At 39.1% G+C, this 21406-nt stretch overlaps 1 protein-coding gene across 13 annotated transcripts in view; it reads left to right on the top strand.

Annotated features, from left to right (window-relative positions):
• The window catches only part of LOC128030614 (myocyte-specific enhancer factor 2D homolog), a 66286-nt gene that overhangs the window by 13822 nt on the left and 31058 nt on the right, over positions 1 to 21406 (top strand). For 9 of the 13 annotated variants that reach the window (XM_052618374.1, XM_052618377.1, XM_052618376.1 and 6 more), the window contains exon 2: positions 19859 to 20302. In XM_052618374.1, coding sequence (XP_052474334.1) covers positions 20249 to 20302 — 54 coding nt within the window. In that variant the 5' untranslated portion in view covers positions 19859 to 20248. Of the gene's footprint in view, positions 1 to 10770; positions 10990 to 19858; positions 20303 to 21406 lie in introns of those variants that run through there. The other 4 variants (XM_052618385.1, XM_052618375.1, XM_052618383.1 and 1 more) reach the window with 4 other exon arrangements.

Here is a 21406-nt window from a genome sequence, read left to right on the forward strand (position 1 = left end):
GCACCAGCCCCTCACGGACGACTGATGCGCACAAATAAAAAGCAAAACATAAACTAAAATCCAGGCCTGGTCCTCTCTCGTCCTTCACTATCGTCGCTCCAGTTTTATATCCTTCCATCTCCTACGTGGGACTCGAGACCGGCGAGATTTCTTGAAGGATCATATGATACTGAAGACTGGAGTAATGACTGCTGAAAATTAAAAAAAATATATATCAATTTATTTTATTTATTATTTTATTTATTATTTTATTATTTCATTATTTATTTTCAATGTATTTTTATAAGTGTTTAAAAAATAGGTGTTATTTACCATTAAATCTGATTTCTGACTTTGTCTTAAAAAAACATTTTATTTCTATCTATAAAATATGAAATAGTTTTTGTTTCTTATAAAAATGTCTAAAGATAATTTACAAAAGTTATTTCTTTAAGTTAATTTGTATTTATATTTGCAAAAAGCTGGAAAAACAGCTTTAATGTAACTCCATAAATTAATACAGCTATACTGTAACTCCATAAATTAATTAAGAACACTTTTGCTGAAAAACCATGACATTCCCCGTTTAAAAAAAAAATCTGATTAGTTTGTGGGTTTGTTTTCAAAACGATCACAAGCCATTTTTGTATTTTTGACAACCTTATATATGAGCCAATATAATATGATGCCATGTACAATGTAACTTCTATACCATTTATGGGGGACATGGCCAACATGCATATTAATGTATTTCTGCATGGTTATGATGTATGTTCTTCAATGATATTACATTTTGTTCCACCTCCCAAACCTGAATATATAATTATTTCTCTAGAAAATAAATAAAATTAAAGTGAGTCAAAAAGGAAACCGATCTTAGCAGGCTGATGACCAGTCAATAATTTTTGTTGTTCTAGCAATTGTGTCCTCCTGATTTTGGCCCAGGTGTGTTATGTTGAAGATGTTTGTGTATTTTGTCTCACTAATGGCAGCTTTCCAGCTTGATTTTAACATAGGGAGGTTTCATTCCCCCCTCCCCATCTACAACATGTATCCATATAAGTTACTCTTTGTGAGAAACCAGAGTGTCCAGATGTCCTCCTCAACCCGTAACATTCTCAGTGCCAGAGCGTGATTTGTGCCCTAAATGTTTTTTTTGTCCCTCCCATTGGAAACTCACTGACGTTGCAGTTTTACAGACCCATGGCCTTTGCATTTCCCACACTCCCACCAAAGCCCTTCTGAGATTTTGAGGCCAGGAAAGGGCAAATCTTGAGATTTGTTCTTGGTGAAATCATGATTGTTCTTCAGAAAAGACAGTTGACTTGAAAACAACAGGTTATTGGAACTTTACTTATATATGAAAAGGTTTCCATACTTAATGTAGAGCTTGTGTGCAGAATTCTTTTGGAAAAAGCTCCGGCGTGGGGTTGTGTCTGCAGCAACTTTGGTCCCATATGCCGCGTTTCCACCGAAATTACCTGGAACAATTGTACAAATTTTTCACAGGAACTTATTTACCCCCAGACCTGTTGCTTTCTGCTTTTCCACCGCGGTCAAAAGTACCGTGAAGATTAGGCAAATAGTCTGGTGATGTAGGTCTGTCTACGTTTCTCAATACAAAGTATGCAAATTTCCGACTTGCATCCTCGGTAGTTCGGACTTTGCAAGTTCGACTCAGGAGTGTGATCTCCCACGGACGGGACGACGCAAGTCCGGTAATTCTGCAAACAGCAGCGTACTTGATAACATCAGTCCGCTCGCCTTGGCTACTGCAATTTTCCCTCACTGTATATTACCAAAAAGGTGAAATATGATATCAAACACCACATTTAAAACGAAATGTGTAGGCCTATATAATCCTACATTACAATAAAACAAAATATTATATCAAACAGTATTGCCTCTTTTACATATTAATATATTAATTGAATAAAGACCAAAGATTACCTGTTAGATTTACCCAAAACAAATTATATTTTATGTTTAGCCACTAAAGAAACATCAGAGCCAGTGGCAAATGTCAGAAGGTCTAACCCAGTAGTTCCCAAAGCGAGGGGAGTGGGGAGCGGGGGGTCGCGAGATGATTTACAGAAACTTTTTTTTTTTTTTTTTTTTTATATGTTAATGCGAGATGGTGAAAAAAAAGTCTGAAATACACATTTAGGTCTTTATTTTATTACACTTTGTCTGTTTGCGTCTGTAGATTTCGCATAAATTCAACAAAAGTTAGCGTTGTAAATCATCCTGCCAATCCGCGATCTCTGTCTGCTCTCTTTCATCACAGGCACGGCTGGAAAGCTCTCTCTTCACTGTACAATGCTGTCAGATCCAAATATGGTAATTTCCTTTTGTTGCGTCCTAAGACTTATTTTATTTGTAATCATTTAATGTGCTTTGTGGTCTGTTTTTGTCTCTCCTCATGTCTACTGCCACCATGCTCATGCTGGTGATTGGGATCACCTGTCGTTGATTTGCTGCCCATTAACCTCAGCTCCATTGATTGGCTGCAGTCGGGAGAATGTCAGCATATAAAGCCAGCACCATCTCACAACAAAGAGAGAGGGAGAGAGAGGGTTGCAGATGCCAACTTGCCACATGGACTTCTTTTCTCCTTGTTCCAGATAGCGTCATCTTATGTTGTGGAAATCTGTTAACTATTGGGGCAATTGTAGATATAGTTTGAGATGTATGGTTTTGTTTAGAACTTAAGGTTTTCTTTTAAGGAAACCTGTAGGGAGGTGGGTGCCATTTTTGTTTGAATCTGCTTTTCTCCTGGTTATGGGTAGTTAGGGAGAAAGGGAAATTTATTTGTTATTTATTTACTCTTTGTTTTAATGTTTAGGTAAGTTATGGTTAAAACTGAGTTAGAAACCTTTTTGTTTGTTTTGTTGGCCTTTGCCCCCTCCTGAAGTTTGTTTCCTCTTCTCCTTTTTCTTTAGATTCAATAAATACTTTTTCTAAGTTTACTAGTTTTGGGATGTGTTACTGGGACTAGAGATAAGAAGGACCTGTGCTCTTTCTCTCTCTCCAAAACTTTGTTACTGCTATGCCTAGTTCCCCTAGACGAGCTTAAAGGTAATAAAGCTAGCGCATAACAAGTGGGGGCTCGTCCGGGATGTGAGAGTACCGCGTTGTATTGTAAGTATCTGCTCGTTTTTTTTTTTTTTTCTCCCCCTTCTGTTTGGCTGTTTTCCTTTTGGTGAGGAAAGGCTCCTGTGGTAGTGAGAATTATGGAATTTGACTTGTTGTCATTTACTCTTTCTCCTACCATAGAAGTTTTTGAGGGCTGCAGAAGGGCAGATTTGCTGTTGATTGCAGACTTCTTTAATGTTGAGGTTCCAAGGCAGGGTACAAAAAAAGTAATTAAAGATTGCTTGCGGGGAAAGTTGGTTGATGATGGAGTTTTACCAGATTACTCTGCTGTCAGTACTGAGGAACAACCTGGGAACACTGCAGAGGCTGTATCAGGTGAGGTTTTTCCTCAGCTGGCAGCTGAGTCTCTGAGTGAAGCTATGTTAGCTGTCAAGTTGAAGGAGTTAGATCTTGAGATAAAAAGGCAGGATTGTGAAGAGCAAAAGATCAGGCTTCGTACTATAGAGGCACAAGCAGAAAGGGACATTAAGATGCGTCAATTAGATTTGCGTGCTCAGGAGTTAAATCAAAAACCGATTCCTATGCCTCGCTCTAGACTCCCTTCTGCTGTTTCGCCTGTCGCTTCACCTGCTGTTTTTGTACCTCAAGTTACGGATAATGCGACTTCTGAGACAGATTTTGATGTTGGCAGGTATCTTAAACTTGTACCACCATTTAGAGAAGCGGAAGTTGATTCGTATTTTGTTGCTTTTGAACGGATTGCTACAAAATTGCGGTGGCCGAAAGATGTGTGGGCTCTGCTATTGCAGTGCAGTCTTTCTGGTAAAGCGCAAGAGGTTTGCTCTGCTTTACCAATAGATCAGTCCCTTGATTATGATATAGTGAAATCTGCTGTTCTACGAGCGTTCGAGTTAGTGCCTGAGGCATACCGTCAAAAATTTAGGTCACATTTGAAAACAGCCAAACAGACGTTTGTTGAGTTCGCAAGGGAGAAGAAAACCCTTTTCGAGAAATGGTGTCTTTCCAGTGGGATCATGACTCTTGATCAGCTTCAAGAGCTGCTCTTGCTGGAGGACTTCAAACGTTCTATTCCAGAGAATGTTGTTGTCCATTTAAATGAGCAGAAAGTTGCAAACCTTTTCGATGCCGCGGTTTTTGCCGATGAGTTTGTGTTGACCCATCGGACTGTGTTTTCCCCCGCACGTCGTGTTAATGTGCCCCCATCCACTTATGAAGTATCTGATAGGGAAGCAACACGTGTTTTCTCACGCATTGGCAAAGGTGAGACTCAATCAAGTGCGCGCCGTAGGAATGCTTCAAATGATAAACGAGTTTGTTTTTACTGTCTCGACAGCAGTCATTTAATTTCTGACTGTAAGGCGTGGAAGCAAAAGAACTCCGCTTCCAAATCTAAAAGTGTTGCACTCGTACACCCCATATGTGAGGAAAGCCATATGACCGCTCTGTCCTATCAACCTTTCTTACTGACTGGTTCAGTGTCTGTCTCAGTTGACTCTGAGTGTAAACCCGTCACCATTTTGCGAGACACTGGGTCAGTTCAGTCATTTATCTTAGAAGAATTATTGCCCCGGTCTACCGAGACTTATTCTGGTACAGACGTGCTTATACGTGGAATTGGAATGCAGTGTATAAATGTTCCTCTTCACAATGTCTACTTGAAATCAGACCTTGTAACCGGTACTGTAAAACTTGGTGTACGTTCTCAGTTACCTGTCGAGGGAGTGGGTGTGATTCTAGGAAATGACTTAGCTGGCGGCGAAGTTTTTCCCCGACCAATTGTGGTCCATACCCCTAAATTGTGTGATCAACCTGACCTAGCCCGTCAATTTCCTGCAGCTTTCCCTGCATGCGCTGTGACACGTGCCCAGTCGGTTAAATTCAGAGACATGGTGGATCTCTCTGAATCGTTTTTGGTGTCGCATGATGAACTTGTGGAGGATAAGAAGGTAGTAGAGGCAGAAGTTTGCCCTATTTCCGAGAACGCAGTTACAGTTCCTTTAAAAGTTGGTAGGGAACAATTGGCTGTTGCACAGAAGTTAGACCTTTCATTAGTGAAATGTATTGAAGCTGCTGTCCCCCTGAGCCAAGTGGCTAATGCTAAGGTAGCTTATTTCTTTGAAGATACAGTGCTCATGCGTAAGTGGAGGCATGAAACTCACAAGGATTCACATGAATCGAACCAAATTGTATTGCCAGCTGATTATCGAGAGCAGGTGTTAAAACTGGGTCATGAACATGTGCTATCAGGGCATTTGGGTGTCACAAAAACCTTTCGTCGAGTTTCCCGGTACTTTTATTGGCCTGGATTAAAATCAGATGTGTCTAAGTTTTGTAGATCGTGTCCTGTATGCCAATTGGCTGGGAAGCCCAATATAAATATACCAGTTGCCCCTTTGCAGCCGATACCAGTTATGAGAGAACCTTTTGAGCGACTCCTTGTCGATTGTGTTGGTCCTGTACCAAAATCCAAGTCAGGACACGAATACATTTTGACCATCATGTGTACCGCGACACGTTTCCCAGAAGCGATACCTTTACGTTCAATTAGAGCCCAAGTGGTAATTAAAGAGTTGGTGAAGTTTTGCACTACCTTTGGTTTGCCTCGTGTTGTGCAAACTGATCAAGGGTCTAACTTTACATCAAAGGCATTCACTCAGACCCTTGCTGAATTAGGGATTAAACATCAGCTCTCAAGTGCGTACCACCCTGAGTCGCAGGGCGCACTTGAAAGATTTCATCAAACCCTTAAATCCATGTTGCGCTCTTATTGCTTAGCCAGTGGGAAGGATTGGGCTGAGGGTCTTCCATACCTTCTGTTTGCTGTCCGTGAAGCAGAGCAAGAGAGTATTGGGTTTAGCCCCGCTGACCTTGTTTTTGGGCACACTGTGCGTGGTCCTTTGAAGTTGCTAAGTGAGCAATTATTAGCTAAAGCTTCATCTCCTGTGACTGTACTTGACTATGTCAGCACTGTTCGTGAGCGATTGCATAAGGCCTGCGAACTTGCTCGAGAACACTTGGTTATAGCCCAGTCAAAAATGAAGACCCGCTATGATAAGAGAAGCATGAGTCGTAGTTTTCAACCGGGTGATAGTGTTCTTGTTCTCTTGCCTGATCCGGGTTCTGTGTTCCAAGCTAAATTCTCGGGTCCTTATGAAGTCAAAGAGAAGCTCAGTGACACCAATTATGTCATTCACACTCCTGACCGCAGGCGAAAGACCCGTGTATGCCATATAAATATGTTGAAGCAGTTTATTGTGCGTGGTGAGAAATGTGTTTCTTCCCTTGTTCCATCTGTGGCTGTTGCTTCTGCTGGTGTGATTCCAGAGGATGAACCTGTTGGGAAGGATGTGCAAGTTGTAGCTAAACGGCTTCAAAACTCTGCCATATTGAGTGACCTGCAGAGCTTTCTTGTACACCTGACAAAAGAACAGAGTGGGCAGATTATTCGAATGGTTCAGGACTATCCTTCAATCTTTTCTGACGTGCCCGGTAGAACAACCATGTTAAAACATGATATTGTGTGTGAATCTCTTCCAGTTAAGCAACATCCTTATAGAGTAAACCCTAAAAAGCGTGACATAATGAGATCTGAGGTGGAGTACATGCTGCAGCATAGAATAGCAGTGCACAGTCAAAGTCCATGGAGTTCGCCCTGTTTGTTAGTGCCCAAATCTGACGGCTCTTATCGTTTCTGTACCGACTATCGTAAGGTTAATTCCTTAACGAAACCCGATTCTTTCCCTCTGCCTAGACTGGAAGACTGTGTTGACCGGGTAGGCTCTGCTAGGTTTGTCACTAAACTAGACCTGTTAAAGGGTTATTGGCAAGTCCCCCTAACTTCAAGGGCATCTGAGATCTCTGCATTTGTCACGCCTGAACACTTCCTGCAATATGAGGTGTTAGCTTTCGGTATGAGAAATGCTCCTGCCACCTTCCAGCGCCTTATGCAGGTGGTTTTGACAGGAGTGCCAAATTGTGATGCGTACTTAGATGACTTGGTCATCTATTCAAAAACTTGGGAAGATCACGTCAAAACTTTGAAGTTAGTATTCAGTCGCCTGGCGGCTGCCTCCTTAACCTTGAATCTTGCCAAATGTGAGATCGGAAAAGCTGTGGTAACCTATCTGGGGAAACAAGTTGGCCAGGGTTGTGTCAAGCCTGTTGAGGCCAAGGTTGCTGCCATACTTGAGTTTCCTACACCCCGTAACAAGCGTGAGTTACGCCGGTTCTTGGGTATGAGTGGGTACTATCGGGGATTTTGTTGTAATTTCTCCACTGTCGTGTCACCCCTCACAGACCTTCTCAGTACTACAAAGAGTTTTAAGTGGAACCCTGAGTGTGATCATGCTTTTAAGGCCGCAAAAGATCTTCTTTGTTATGCTCCAGTGTTGTCTGCCCCTAACTTTGATCTGCCTTTCAAACTCCAAGTGGATGCCAGTGGTACTGGTGCTGGGGGAGTTCTGCTGCAGGAGGACTCCCATGGAATTGACCACCCTATCTGCTACTTCTCCAAAAAGTTCTCGAAATGCCAGCAACGCTATAGTACAATTGAAAAAGAGGCCCTTGCTTTGCTTCTAGCTCTTCAGCATTTCGAGGTTTATTTGGGAAGTAGTGCCAAACCTATTGACGTATACACTGACCATAACCCACTGATTTTTCTCTCCCGCATGTCCAACTCCAATCAGCGTCTGATGCGCTGGGCCTTAATTATCCAGGAGTATAACCTTAACCTCCAACACATCCGTGGAAAAGACAATGTGGTGGCGGATGCACTTTCTAGAACTGCAGATGTGGAGACTTAAGTGGGTTGGTTAACCAAGTCAGGTTTGAATTGCACTCCTATGGGTGTTCTAGGAGTAGTTTATTTTACAATCTGTGGGTTGTAAAAATTTAATGTTGGGGGTGTTGCGTCCTAAGACTTATTTTATTTGTAATCATTTAATGTGCTTTGTGGTCTGTTTTTGTCTCTCCTCATGTCTACTGCCACCATGCTCATGCTGGTGATTGGGATCACCTGTCGTTGATTTGCTGCCCATTAACCTCAGCTCCATTGATTGGCTGCAGTCGGGAGAATGTCAGCATATAAAGCCAGCACCATCTCACAACAAAGAGAGAGGGAGAGAGAGGGTTGCAGATGCCAACTTGCCACATGGACTTCTTTTCTCCTTGTTCCAGATAGCGTCATCTTATGTTGTGGAAATCTGTTAACTATTGGGGCAATTGTAGATATAGTTTGAGATGTATGGTTTTGTTTAGAACTTAAGGTTTTCTTTTAAGGAAACCTGTAGGGAGGTGGGTGCCATTTTTGTTTGAATCTGCTTTTCTCCTGGTTATGGGTAGTTAGGGAGAAAGGGAAATTTATTTGTTATTTATTTACTCTTTGTTTTAATGTTTAGGTAAGTTATGGTTAAAACTGAGTTAGAAACCTTTTTGTTTGTTTTGTTGGCCTTTGCCCCCTCCTGAAGTTTGTTTCCTCTTCTCCTTTTTCTTTAGATTCAATAAATACTTTTTCTAAGTTTACTAGTTTTGGGATGTGTTACTGGGACTAGAGATAAGAAGGACCTGTGCTCTTTCTCTCTCTCCAAAACTTTGTTACTGCTATGCCTAGTTCCCCTAGACGAGCTTAAAGGTAATAAAGCTAGCGCGTAACACTTTTTATCAGCAACCAATCGCGAAAGTAAAAGGGCTGAAAGCGCAATCTCATTGGCTGATGATAAATCTTTAAAGCCTGTTTTCTCAAAATGACCTTTCTCTCATGCTCCAAGTACGAAATGTCCACTTTAGTAGCACCTATATACACCAAACTTTCCAGTCTTGTACCTAGTTATATTATGAAGACATTTACAGAGGGATTTGTAAATATATTATTCCTAGCCTGATTTATATAACATTTTATTACAAAAAACATGGCGAAAATCATTTTTTTAAGGCTATTGATAGTATATTCTGATTTACAGGATAACAAAAGTAGATATCCATAAATCCCTCTGTAATTTTTTCCCCATCTAATATGTGAGCACAATGAAAAAATAATTTTTAATCTGGATTTATCCAGATCACTTTCATAAGTATTTCCCTGAAGGAGACGCTCCCGACCAATATGACTGGATTAGGTCACCATTTAATGTAACCACGGCAAATCATCTGGCATCAGATATGGAAGATGAGCTGACAGAACTTTCAACCGATCGAACCCTGAGGACGGCATTTGACGGCAAGACGCTGGATAAGTTCTGGGTTTCTGTCACGCTGGAATATGCACAGTTGTTGAAAGCTGCGTTGGATGTCCTCATGCAATTTGGCTCAACGTATTTATGTAAAAAGACATTCTCCGCGCTGACTTATATTAAGAATAAACAAAGGTCACGGCTTAACGTGGAAGATGATCTGCGGGTGGCGATCTCCAAAATTAAACCTAAAGTGGACCTGCTTTGCTCCGTGCACAGCGCCCATCCATCACATTAGGCGTTTTTTTATTTTTTTTATTCACAATTTAGCACATATTACACAAACAAAGCAATCACAAAATAAAAATAAAAAAACATCAAAAAGAGTACTAAGGCCCATATAGATTTGAACTCTTGCAGTCTTGAATGCTGTTTACTTGTAATCTTAAAAATGAAATTAAAATTATAAAAATATAAAATTATCTGCTCCACCCATTGACCAAATCTGGGTCCTGATTGGGAAATCCATACATGTATGTTAGGTGTTTTTTCTGAATACAAAGTTATTGTTGTATGTGTGTTATAGGCAGCTTGTTCGTATTTTGTCTGTAAGCATTTTACAGTTATGGATGTATTTGTTTTTGTCCATAATTTGTTAATAAAATAGCCTGGCTTAGAGATTGTGTTCCTTTTTGTTTTAGCTCTGTCAGTATGCAACCAAACCGCAAATCCTCACAAGAGGGAAACACAGAGAGGAGGGGGAGGGGGGGGGGTCGCGGGTCGTCAGCAATCTAATATTGGGGGTCGCGGTCTGAAAAGTTTGGGAACCCCTTGTATAGCCGAGTCGAGATTGCTCTTGTTGGTAAACCTAAGAACTGAGCTCCCGCTGATCATCTCCGAAATCGGCTAAACACATTTTTAAATAGGCGCTATCTTTATAAATAAACCACATATTTGAGTTTTAAATAACTACATTCTCGTCTGAAATACTTTTAAACTACATTTCATGACACAATAACAGTAATATTTTGAAAATTATCCGAATAAATGGTGGTTGAAATCACAATGCTGCGTGAACTCAACCAATCAGCATGTTTTGTGCCCAAGTCATGCCCCAGAAGGTTCCAAACCTGTGAAAAAGTACTACCCCACCAGCAGGGACTTCCTGAGGGGCAATTTTTAAACATAACTTTATTTAGATCCTGGTTCCTACAGTGGAGACACACCAAGTACCAGCCCAAAGTCCCTAGTTCCTGGGTAAAGTTCCTGCGGTGGAAATGCGGCTTTATAGTTAAATTTGCTACATCTGTGACAGCAGAAATGTTGCAAGGGGGTGTCGGAACAAAAGGTGTGTAGGCAGCTGCCACTACATTTAACACACACATGTACAGACAGGAGAACAGAGGATCTGACAAGCGTCCCAATCCTGACACACATCTACCCTCTCAATTACATCCAAAGATGATGATGGATTAAAGGCAGTTGCTAAAGGCATATTAGGGCAAAGGGTGAGGGTGGAGGGATCTGAGAGGAGGGCTGGGGGTCTGCTCTATGCATTACAAGCTCATCGCTGAACTGGTCTCCACTGTCAGCCTGACATAGGTCATGGGACAAGCCATGCTGTAGTCTGCTTGGATTTTATTTGATGCTTGATTGGGCCACTGGGAAGGAACTGTAGACACATGAGACCATGAGGAGGCTTTTTGTTCATCTTTACTTATAAGGGGTAAGAAGAAGCTTAATGCAAGGCCAATACGCTATTTAAAGATTGTGTAACTTCAAGTTTCATTTTATGTAGTTTCATACTTTGGTTTTTGAAAAAAATACTGAATGTGACACAAAAATAGAGCAGTAACATCCTAAAATGGTTTACTAGTTTGTTTTTTTTAGATTTGTATAGTCCATAAACTTCTCTAAGAGTTTGCCTTTAGGGTATTTCCGAGCGTTGAAGAGTGGTGTAGTGTGACCGAACCATGTGCTGTAATGCATGACAGCTCTGTCTGCATCTCTTTCTTTTGCTTTTAGTGTACCTTTGTCACAGTACTCTTTCTTTTCAATGTGTTTAAATAGGAATTTAGTTGCGTTTTTTTTTTTATTGGTCAACCGATATATCGCCAAGGCCGTTTTTCAAATATCGGTATTGGCTGATAAGTTTTTCTGTTTGGCCGATGTGTACGTGTTTTTATTTTGAAGGCGCGCCGGACTTTTATTTTGACGGCACTGAGATTGGCATTCTCCCTCTTGTTCGCTGTCATCATAAACAGTTCTGTCCACAGACAGAAGTCTATCTAATAATCAGATAGAACTGTTAAACAAAGGAATTAAAATGTATACAAAAAAACTATTAAAATGATTGCTTTTAAATTGTTAGTAATAGAAATGCGAATATTATAATACTTTATCGTTTATCGACAGCATTCAGCAAATATACATTTATATAATTGAAAGAAATCTTTGAATGACAAATGAACATCTAATGAAAAAAAATATTGCAAACTTAGTCGAAACTAGCTATGAGATCTTATGAAGTGTGCATTTGTATCCTGCATGACTGCGTGTTTTCTCTTTCTGACGGTCCGTCCGTCTGAATCTAATGGGGACAGGAGAATTCAGCTTAATTTTTATTAAATATTTATTTATTTGTGAAAAATATTTTTCATTTAAAGTATAAGCATGTTTATTTTACTCTTTTTTTTTATGATTTACAATATCTTAAATAATAAATAAAATCATATCGGCTTTATATTGCCCATCGGCCACCCCTGCTTTCCAAGATATTGGCATCAGCTGTCAAAAAATCCAATGTCGGTCAACCACTAGTTTTTTTATATACAGTCTAATGATTTTACTAGCAGTTTCAGTCTTAATAATAATAATAATTAAACCTTTAAAAAAGTAATTCCTTTTCGGGTGAAAATTAGCCGAGAAAAGCATTGAGACTCAATATTAACAGGAAAGAAAGATCAGTATTCACGTCATGTATGTCTATAATTATAGTCATTTTCCAGTGTAACTTTGTTCTAGTCCTCTGCAGAAAAACAAAGGACACCTTTTCCTTGTCTAGCTTGTCTTCTGATTATCATTTTGATATAATACTGAACCAACAAGCTTATCTTTTGTTCGAAGCAAAAAATCTTTTGTTTTGTTGTGTAATCAACCGCTTGTGACGTGGTCGTGACGAACCGCTGGCAACACACCCTCCTTTCCAATTGTCATATTGATGTCACCAACGTTATGCTACAAAGTAAGGTGTGTGTGTCTTAAAAACCTTCAGTGGCATATCAGAGTCATGGTGGGTGTGAGGGAAAAAGATTTACCTGACCCCAGAACAGCATGTTGTTATTTGCAGGCTCATTCAGTAGCCTGAGAGTTGGTTGGTTACTTGGTTTGTTTGGCAGAATGGAAGTGCTGTTAACTGACAAGTTTGACCACATTGTCCACACTGATGCAGGAAACGATAAGCTGCTGTAAACAACAGCCTATAGTACTGTAGACGACACAACAGACAACTGTTTCTTCTGTTCTCAAGTGTCTTGTTTGTAAAATGAGTATAGAATAAAAAATAAAATAAAAAAATGAATTGAATCCTACGGCCTGGCACCAAAAAAATTTAAAATAAATTAGGGTTGAAAGTGGTAACCTAGTATTGTAGTTTGTTTCAGAGTTGACGGGACAGACAGCAGTGGTGTGATACACAAGCTGAAGACCACAGATCCATTACACCCCTCCCCCTGAAGTGCTGTCCTTGCAGTGCCTTACCCATTACCCTCCCCCGCCTCAGAGATTGGGTTACACTTGTGGTTTGGCAGATATTACGCCACCTATCTCCCCGTTCCTGGAGGAAGTCCAGTGATGGCCCTCAGCATCGAACACGCTCATATCATCAGTATACGTTGTGTACTGGACAAACGGCTGTGTTGAAAAACACAAATCATGCGCTGCGGTCAGCAGCTGAGTAGCCATATTGGACAGGGTGAGCTCCTGCCGTGCGGGGAGGTTGAGTCAACAGGCTGGAAATATCCTGCAGTTGGTGCTGGCAGTACAACCTCAAGGTTGGAGTAAATCGCTGGAGGGTCTCAAAGGGCTCCACTTTTGCCCCAGTTTAGCCACTGCTTATGTTTTGAAGAGCACTCGGCTCAAAAAACAAGTCCACGAGCGTGAGGGTGTCTCCTAAGAACACCTTTCCTCCACCACAATGGTTTTGTGGTTCCATGTTGGACCAGCCAAGCTTGTTTTTTTGTTTGTTTTTTTTGGTCTTTCATGAGTCATATAGCAGACAAGCTTGCTTTGATTTCCTCTAGTATCAAGGAAATATATAGAGTATATAGAGTCTAGTGACTCTAGTATAGTTTTGGGAATTGAGCTTAAAATCAACATGAAACATAATTTGTAAGCCATTTTGCTTTTGTAATGAGAGATATTACTAATCTGGTTGATAATGATTGATCGATTATTGGTTATATGGTGAGATTTATGGCTGATAAATGGCTGAAATTAAAATGATGTGCTATTTTATCTAAATAAATTTATAAATAAACACTAAATTGAATTGTTAATGCTACAAGTGTTAAAAGAAATTATTTGGGGAATCAGTTAAGATTCAATTTAACAGTGTTAAAAGGGGAAATGAGCATTGACTTAAACCTGTACATTGAAAAATCTTTAATAACAGCCGATAACTGATTTGGTACCAAAATATTGTAGATTTGTATCCATAATGTGGCTTATTTCTGAGCGAAAAGGGATATTCAACAAGTCTTCAGCTTGATTTTATCCATTGGGAATTACTTTAATAAAAGGCTATACATCATTACATGCACATCATTAGTTCCTATTTACTGACAACTTTTTAAAATACATTTCCATTTCAGCAAGTTTGTAAAAGGAATTTTGTTGATTTGTCTTATAAATGCATTCTTTAGGGTACTGCTCCTCATTCTTCATCAATTATACTTTAGGTTCTTGTGTCACAGTATCTCAATCAGCATGCTTAGCTTTCTTCCTCAGTACAGAATAGTTTTTATTGGCTCTTAGAGTGCCGAGATATTGCCAGCAGTGACAGAGCTGTGGTCATAGGGCGTTTTGTATAGCACCAATGTTCGGAAACTGTAAACGGACGAATTAAACAACTCTCTGTCCCAGTCGGTGACCTCCTGCTCTGAGCTGGGAAGGTGATGGATTTCTCAGCAAAGCTTTGGACCTGGTCCAAGCTCAGTTCTGGCACGGTCCCTTATCTCCAAGCCCCAGGCCACTCTGCCTCTAGTTACAGGCAGGGATAACAAAACTGGACTCTCTCACACACACCCTGTGGAGGAGATATGCTTACACACGCATACGCGCTCACGCAGAATACCATATGCCCACACATGGATGAGGGCAGCGTGCGCTTATCCCAGCGGAGCTCTGGTGCTTCAGAGTCCTTGCAAGAAGCATTGCAGCCCAAACGGGTGGGTCCGAGCTACTCGAAGATGGAGAATTACTTGATCTAGTGAAAGCTCACAAACTTGAGAATTTTTTTTTTTTCCTCTTGGGTTCTTCTTCACTAGCAAGCAGCATGTGCCTTTGGATGTGTTTACACCAAGGTGTTTTTTCACTTGTTTGCAAGCTTGTGTAAATGTTGTTTTGCTTGTGTTGCACGCTGAAGCTTGGTTCCGCAGGATTTCCTCAGTGGTATGAGCAAAGCCACAGCTCAAAATTATAACACCTTCCCCCTGTATGTGTATATGACAGCTGCATTGTACATCGGCTCACCTTTTTGTTCTGAGAGCAATGAGAAATGCCTTCTGCTGATACGTGTGTGTGTGTGTGTGTGTGTGTGTGTGTGTACATAAATGTGTGTTTATTTATTGTACATCAGTTTACTTCCATGAGCTTGACTAATTTTCAAGATAAGAAGATTTTTGTCTTTGTTGCAGGGGGTTCCCCTAGTACAGAAACGGAAAGGAACCAGTGTTTTATCTGTGACCTTCTTTTTTTTCTTTATTGTTTAATTGTGGTGCTTGCTAACCCTTAAGGTTAAAGATCTAAACAAACCCCAGAGTTCCCCAACTTCGCCATGTAACCTGTCCCACACCGTTTGTTCTACAAACTCACATAATACCTCAAATCATGCAGCCTGTTGGAACTGTGCTGTAATTTTTCTCAGCAAAAAGACTCTTACAGTTTTTTTACCTGCCGGACAATAAACTACTTTAAAAAAAGTTCTCACGTTAACCTTTTCGACTTGACTTCAAGCACAGTTTAGCAACCGCATAAATGTGCTAAAAACCATACAGTTACTGCCTAACACCCTGGCATTTGTGGTGCAAGTGTTGCAAGGGCAAACACTACTTTTATTTTCCTGAGAAAATGTAATAATTAGTTTACCCAATCATACACCATTCTTTCTTTCTTCATAAAATGTTTCTGTAAAAAACATAATTCTGTAAATACTATAAACTATTATAGTTATATTGTATTCAGTTTGTTTTAACAAATATAGGATTGTTTTCTACAATTATATAAAAATTAAAAAGTTATATTAAATATTTAATGTATCTATCTATCTATCTATTATATATATTATTATTATTATTTTTATTTTATTTTTTTGTGGATCCTCTAGCATCCTCTTGCAGACCCCAGTTTTGAATAACGTTATCAAGTTTCAGCATTATGAAGCAGTACTTCACGAGTTCTCTGTGGCTAGAGAGTCTGACTGTGAGGAACCGCAGGCTGAGGACACTTTCCAGGTCCCTTGTGAAGTGACTGAGATCAGAGCTGGGAATTAGCCCCTCTCAGAGCTCACAGGGTGAAAGGTCAAACTCTGACTCTCACTGCAGATAAAGAAGTCTTTTCATGTGCTGGCCCCACAGACAGAAACACACAGACGGACTCTGAGTCGCTTTGAACTCAAGCCTGAGCTTCTGACGACCGGTTGAGGAAACCTTTCCTGTCAACACATCCTCTCCATTTGGAGTCAGAAAACTCATGTAAACGTACATGCGCACACACATACCATTCAGTGTTTTACTGTAAAAGAAGTGATGAAGCTTGTGACAGGAACTGTTTTGTCATGCCCTCAGAGTACACGAACTACTGCATTCTGACATTTTTTTTTGTCACTCTAGATATTAGAACACACAAAAAGTGACAGTGTTTCTAGTCCTATATGTCTTTTCCAGTTGTTTTGTTGTGAAAGGAGAACACTCAAGTTAACAGAATGCATGGCTTTTGTTTCTTAAGCCACTTTTCACTTTCTTTAATTAACCACAGCCTGGAAGTCATTCATTTTCAATGGAGAGTTATATAGATCATATGCTTATGCTGAATTTTCAGGCCCAATTTGGGCTTTGATTGGAACTTTTTGCCAGATTGTATGTGACCACCAGAATAGATGTCATGTGTTTCAATCAAAAATTGTAAACACAAGGTGTGAATTGTAAATACAGGCTGATTATCCATAGAAAAGCTACTATGTTTTTCTTTCAAACATATTTGTGGTCATTTATTTTGTGTGCGTATAATCATACATTCATCATTCATTAATTTTAACCTGGTGAATAAGTGGCAGAAGTCTCACGTAGCCAGACCATCAGGCTGGAGGTCTGGAATTCATGGCAGCTTTCATTGGCCAGGGCCCGCCCATGAGGTCGTTTGACCAACATGTCCAACAACCAGTCACAGTTCGTTTTGTTCATCGTCACGTTTTGAAACATGGAAATGCCACAATAACAGACTCTTGTCTGTGTAAAACTCTTGGACGTATTTTAAAGATTGTATGCCGCGAACTTTAAATATTTCACATACTTTCGAAAATATTTAATTTACCATATTTTTTGGACTATAAGTCGCACCTAAGTCGCATCTGTCCAAAAATGCGTCATGACGAGGAAAAAAACAAACAAATATAAGACACACTGGACTATAAGTTGCATTTATTTAGAACCAATAACCAAGATAAAACATTACCGTCTACAGCCACGAGAGGGCGCTGTATGTTTTCAGGGAGAGGATGCAGGAGCACTGAGCAGCATAGAGCGCACTCTTGTGGCTGTAGATGGTAATGTTTTCTCTTGGTTCATGTCAAATTAATTTTCATAAACAAACTGGTACACTTTTGTGTACCAAATGCTGCAGACGTTATGGTCCGTGGGCATGACATCTGAGTCTGAGACTAAAGCGGCAGTAATGGCTGCCACTTGTTGCGAAATGTAGACGTATCATAGACCAATGTTGGAAATAGTAAAATGTCAGCTTTAATTGTGAAGTGTTTAATTCCTTTAAATATCTGCCAGTTTCCAAACATTACGTCTGTCTTTTCCATGCAGTCATCCACCATTATTCGGATACCATAACTACACAATTATGTGCCTTGTTTTTGTTTTGTTTTTGGTAAAAATGTAATTTTGTTATAATAGACGTATTTGTTCTTTTGTTTACTTCTCTTAAGCTTGTAGTGGGGAAATATATTTCTTGTCTGCTTTTCAGAAAGAAAAAGTTGATACTTTTACATTCTCACGGTGCCATCGGCCTATCAGGATTGTTATGATGTAATTTTGACATGCCAGTTGGTGCAAACAAACGGCAACCCTTTGATTGGTAGAAATTTGCTAGAATAGCTTTTTTTGCAGTCTTTAATATGCTTCTTCTCAACAATTACTCTGAACTACACTTATTAATTGTTTGCTTTCTCCAAGAGGCCTAGAATTCATGTTAATTCTGGACTGAAAGGGAAAATTTGAGCTATTTGTTGCTTTTTATTGTGAGGAAAGTGGCAAGGAAGTAAAAACGAATCATTCGAGTTGGGCAGACTCTCATAAGATTGTCTCTGAGCATGTGCACTTTGACCTGAAAAGAGGAAATGAGGAAGTTTGAAGGCTTCCCTGATCAGGGAGTCAGCTTGTGTCAGCAGTCATGTGGGGATGTGTGAGTGTGACTGTGAGAGTGTACAGTCTGGATGTATATATAGAATTCTGTTTTAAGCCCCTGGTTGCTTTTTAATCGAAGGCAGAGATAATAATAGCATGTTTTAAAATTACTTTGGCCCATATGACAATTCTTAGGCAGCAGTAAATCCATTCAAGCAGCCGTTCATTCATGCACATGCAAACTTGTGCCGTCTCACTCCCAGGCATCTGTTCTCACTGTTTGTTTCAGCATGTTTTTTTATTATTCTAAAGTGAAAAATTAACTTATCCTTCAAACGCAGCTAAATATCCATGTTGACTAAACAACTAAAAGGGAGACTTATTCCTGAGAGAGCGCTGTGAGTGCTGCTGGATGACACACTCAAGTACAGAGACACTTCAGCAGGTGTTTCCCTGCAGGTGAAGATGCTTTAGGTCTGTAAGCCACATCAGCATTGGTGGTTTGTGAACAGGAACACATAATCAGGCTCTGGCAGGCTGCAGAAAGGGGCTCTGGCCAGCCGTATATGAGAATGTCATGCTATGTGTCGCTAACCCAGCGACAGTTGAGGGAAGGTTTGCTTATTCTGTCTAGGGGATCTTTAGCTTCAGGATTCCCATCATGGTCCTGAAACCTAACAATATTGGGGAACTTCAAAAGTGTGTTTTCCATGCATTAAAAAGAAATTAACATTTGTCTTTAAAAAAAAAAGTCATGGAAATTCATTTATTCTATTTTATGATTAGTTAAAGTATTTAAGCTAAAAATTACTCTTTTTGAGTCCAGTCTTTAAAAATGGATTTGCAAAAATCCTGGAAAAACAATGGAAATTTACTAACAAGAGAGTGCGGGATGAATGAGCAAGTGACACAATAATCACAGACCACAAGATATTTGACCGGCCCAGTGGTAAAGGCTTTGTGTTTGAAATTATGAAGAAAAATGATTATTTAATACATTTTTTAAAATATAAAATTACAGGAGCAGAAACATATAATTGAAATTATGTTGGAGTTTGTTGGGCTCTTAAAAGAGTACAATTAATTATATAAAATTAAGCAATTAATTATGTAAATAATTAATTATATTCATATTGATATACACTGCTGTTCACAATTTGGGGCTAGTAAGTTTTTTTTTTTTAAGTCATTCAAGAAAAAACTGTTTACACAAAAATATTAAGCAGTACAACTATTTCCAACATTGATAATAAGCACGGTTTCATTTTTGAGCACCATATCAGCATATTAGAGGGATTTCTGAAGACTTGAATACAGCTTTGTCATCACAGAAATGTTACATTTTTACAAATATATTAGAATAGAAAACAGTTGTTTTAAATTGTAGAAATATTTTACCATATTACTGTTTTATTGTAACACATTGAACAAAAACAAATGCAGCCTTGGTGAGCATAATATACTTCTTTCAAAAACATAAAAATAATCTTACCAAGCCTAAACTGTTAAACAGTTGTGTATATGTGATGCATTGTAAATTTAATTTGATGAGTTAACCAACATATGTAATACATTTGTAGTATATTTAGCATTTTAGCATTTTTTTTGCTATAATATTGTAAGGAGCCCATTTGTCTTTTGTTCTGAATGACTTTGATCTAGATACATATGCAAAGTAATCTAGTTACAGAAAGAAAAGAAAATAATTTCTTCTGTCTGAAGTTCTGTCTCTCTTTTCTTTCACAGAATTCATCACAAGACCATCATCATCTTCATCACCAGATTTTTTTCCAGGGGGGTTTGGATATCAGAAAAGACACCTGTCGGATGACATGCACCCCGAGCAGACCATGATCTGAAGGCCCTACCAGGAGGCCACATACTTTCTTTCTTCCTTCCCTCCTTCCTTTTTTTTATCAGTGGAGGAAGACGGGTGAGCCCAGCTGCTTCAGACAGGTGGCATACAGAGAGAGAGCGAGAGAGAGAGAGAGAGAGACTCTCTCACATACACATCTTCATACACAGAGGCGACTAGTCGCTGTTCGTGCTCCTGTAGCTGCCTCAAGAAATTTTGACACCTAACCTCACCACATCCCCAACCTTGCCCCCACCCCTGTTCGGCCAATCACAGCAGCCATGGGGAGGAAAAAGATCCAGATTCAGCGAATCACAGACGAGCGTAACAGACAGGTGAGTGCAAAGCCTGACGGTCTGCAGCATCAGTGTTTTTAGCTGAACATATCTGAATTGTTTTCAGTTTTGAATACGTAACTGAAAATAATTCATTTCGTCATCTATCTCTGGAATATACACAGGATTAGAACTGAAATCATTTTTATTAGTTGTGACTCTTGAGTTGCCTTAAGTTGCGTCTGTAATTTAGACTTCTTGTAGAGGACAAACAGCGGGAGGCAAAATCAAATCTTACTCCTCCAGTGCAAGGTTTCTGTTGATTTATAGTTGAGGTGTGGATTTCTTTTATCTTTAAGTACTTTTCCTATAATAGTTTAATAAGCAGAGACAACTACAAGTTAACTACAGATAGGTTTTCATTCTTTAGGGTGCAAACACTGGTGCTTTCAAAGCATTGCTGTTTGTCTGAGTGGTGCAGTTTTTCAGTTTCTGGCTCAACTGATGCAGCAGGATTTTATTACTTTACTTTAATTTGAGCTTTAGTATTAGTTTTATTCAGAAATGTGCATTAAATCAGTACCATATTGTTTATTGTCTGATTTTTGTTTAAATTAATTCATCTTTATTTGTCTGACCTTGGGTAGTTCTGGATACATAATTAAAATGTAGATAATTTTTAGAAAGTCAAATATCTATTTTTTATACAGTACATTCTAATTTTGTGAAACATACATTCAATTCTAACTGATTTTAATCTTTATTGTGCATCTATTTAGAATTATATCAATTTTCAGCAATAACATGAACATAATTATCATCTGCTACATTTTTTATGTTGTGCATCACTAGTTTGTTTTAGTCTAGTACATTTAATTTTAAGTTGTAGTATTTTAGGGCTGCCATAGGTACCTAATTTGTTACCTTATATAATTTAAATATGAACAATTGTATCTGTTTGAAAATGTAAATAAATAAAATAAAAATAATTTAACAACAAAAAAATCTGTATAATTTAGTATAAATAATAAAGATCAAACAGATAATGATTTTTTTTTTATCAAGCTTTGAAAGTAATTATGGTGTTTGGTTTAGAGTTAGAAATTCCACTCACTAGTGTGTAATCTCTTAGAAAGATGGCTGTGAAGGTATGGGAAATGTTTT

The sequence above is a fragment of the Carassius gibelio genome, chromosome A16 (assembly GCF_023724105.1).
Source record: "Carassius gibelio isolate Cgi1373 ecotype wild population from Czech Republic chromosome A16, carGib1.2-hapl.c, whole genome shotgun sequence".
Classification (NCBI taxonomy): Eukaryota; Metazoa; Chordata; class Actinopteri; order Cypriniformes; family Cyprinidae; genus Carassius; species Carassius gibelio.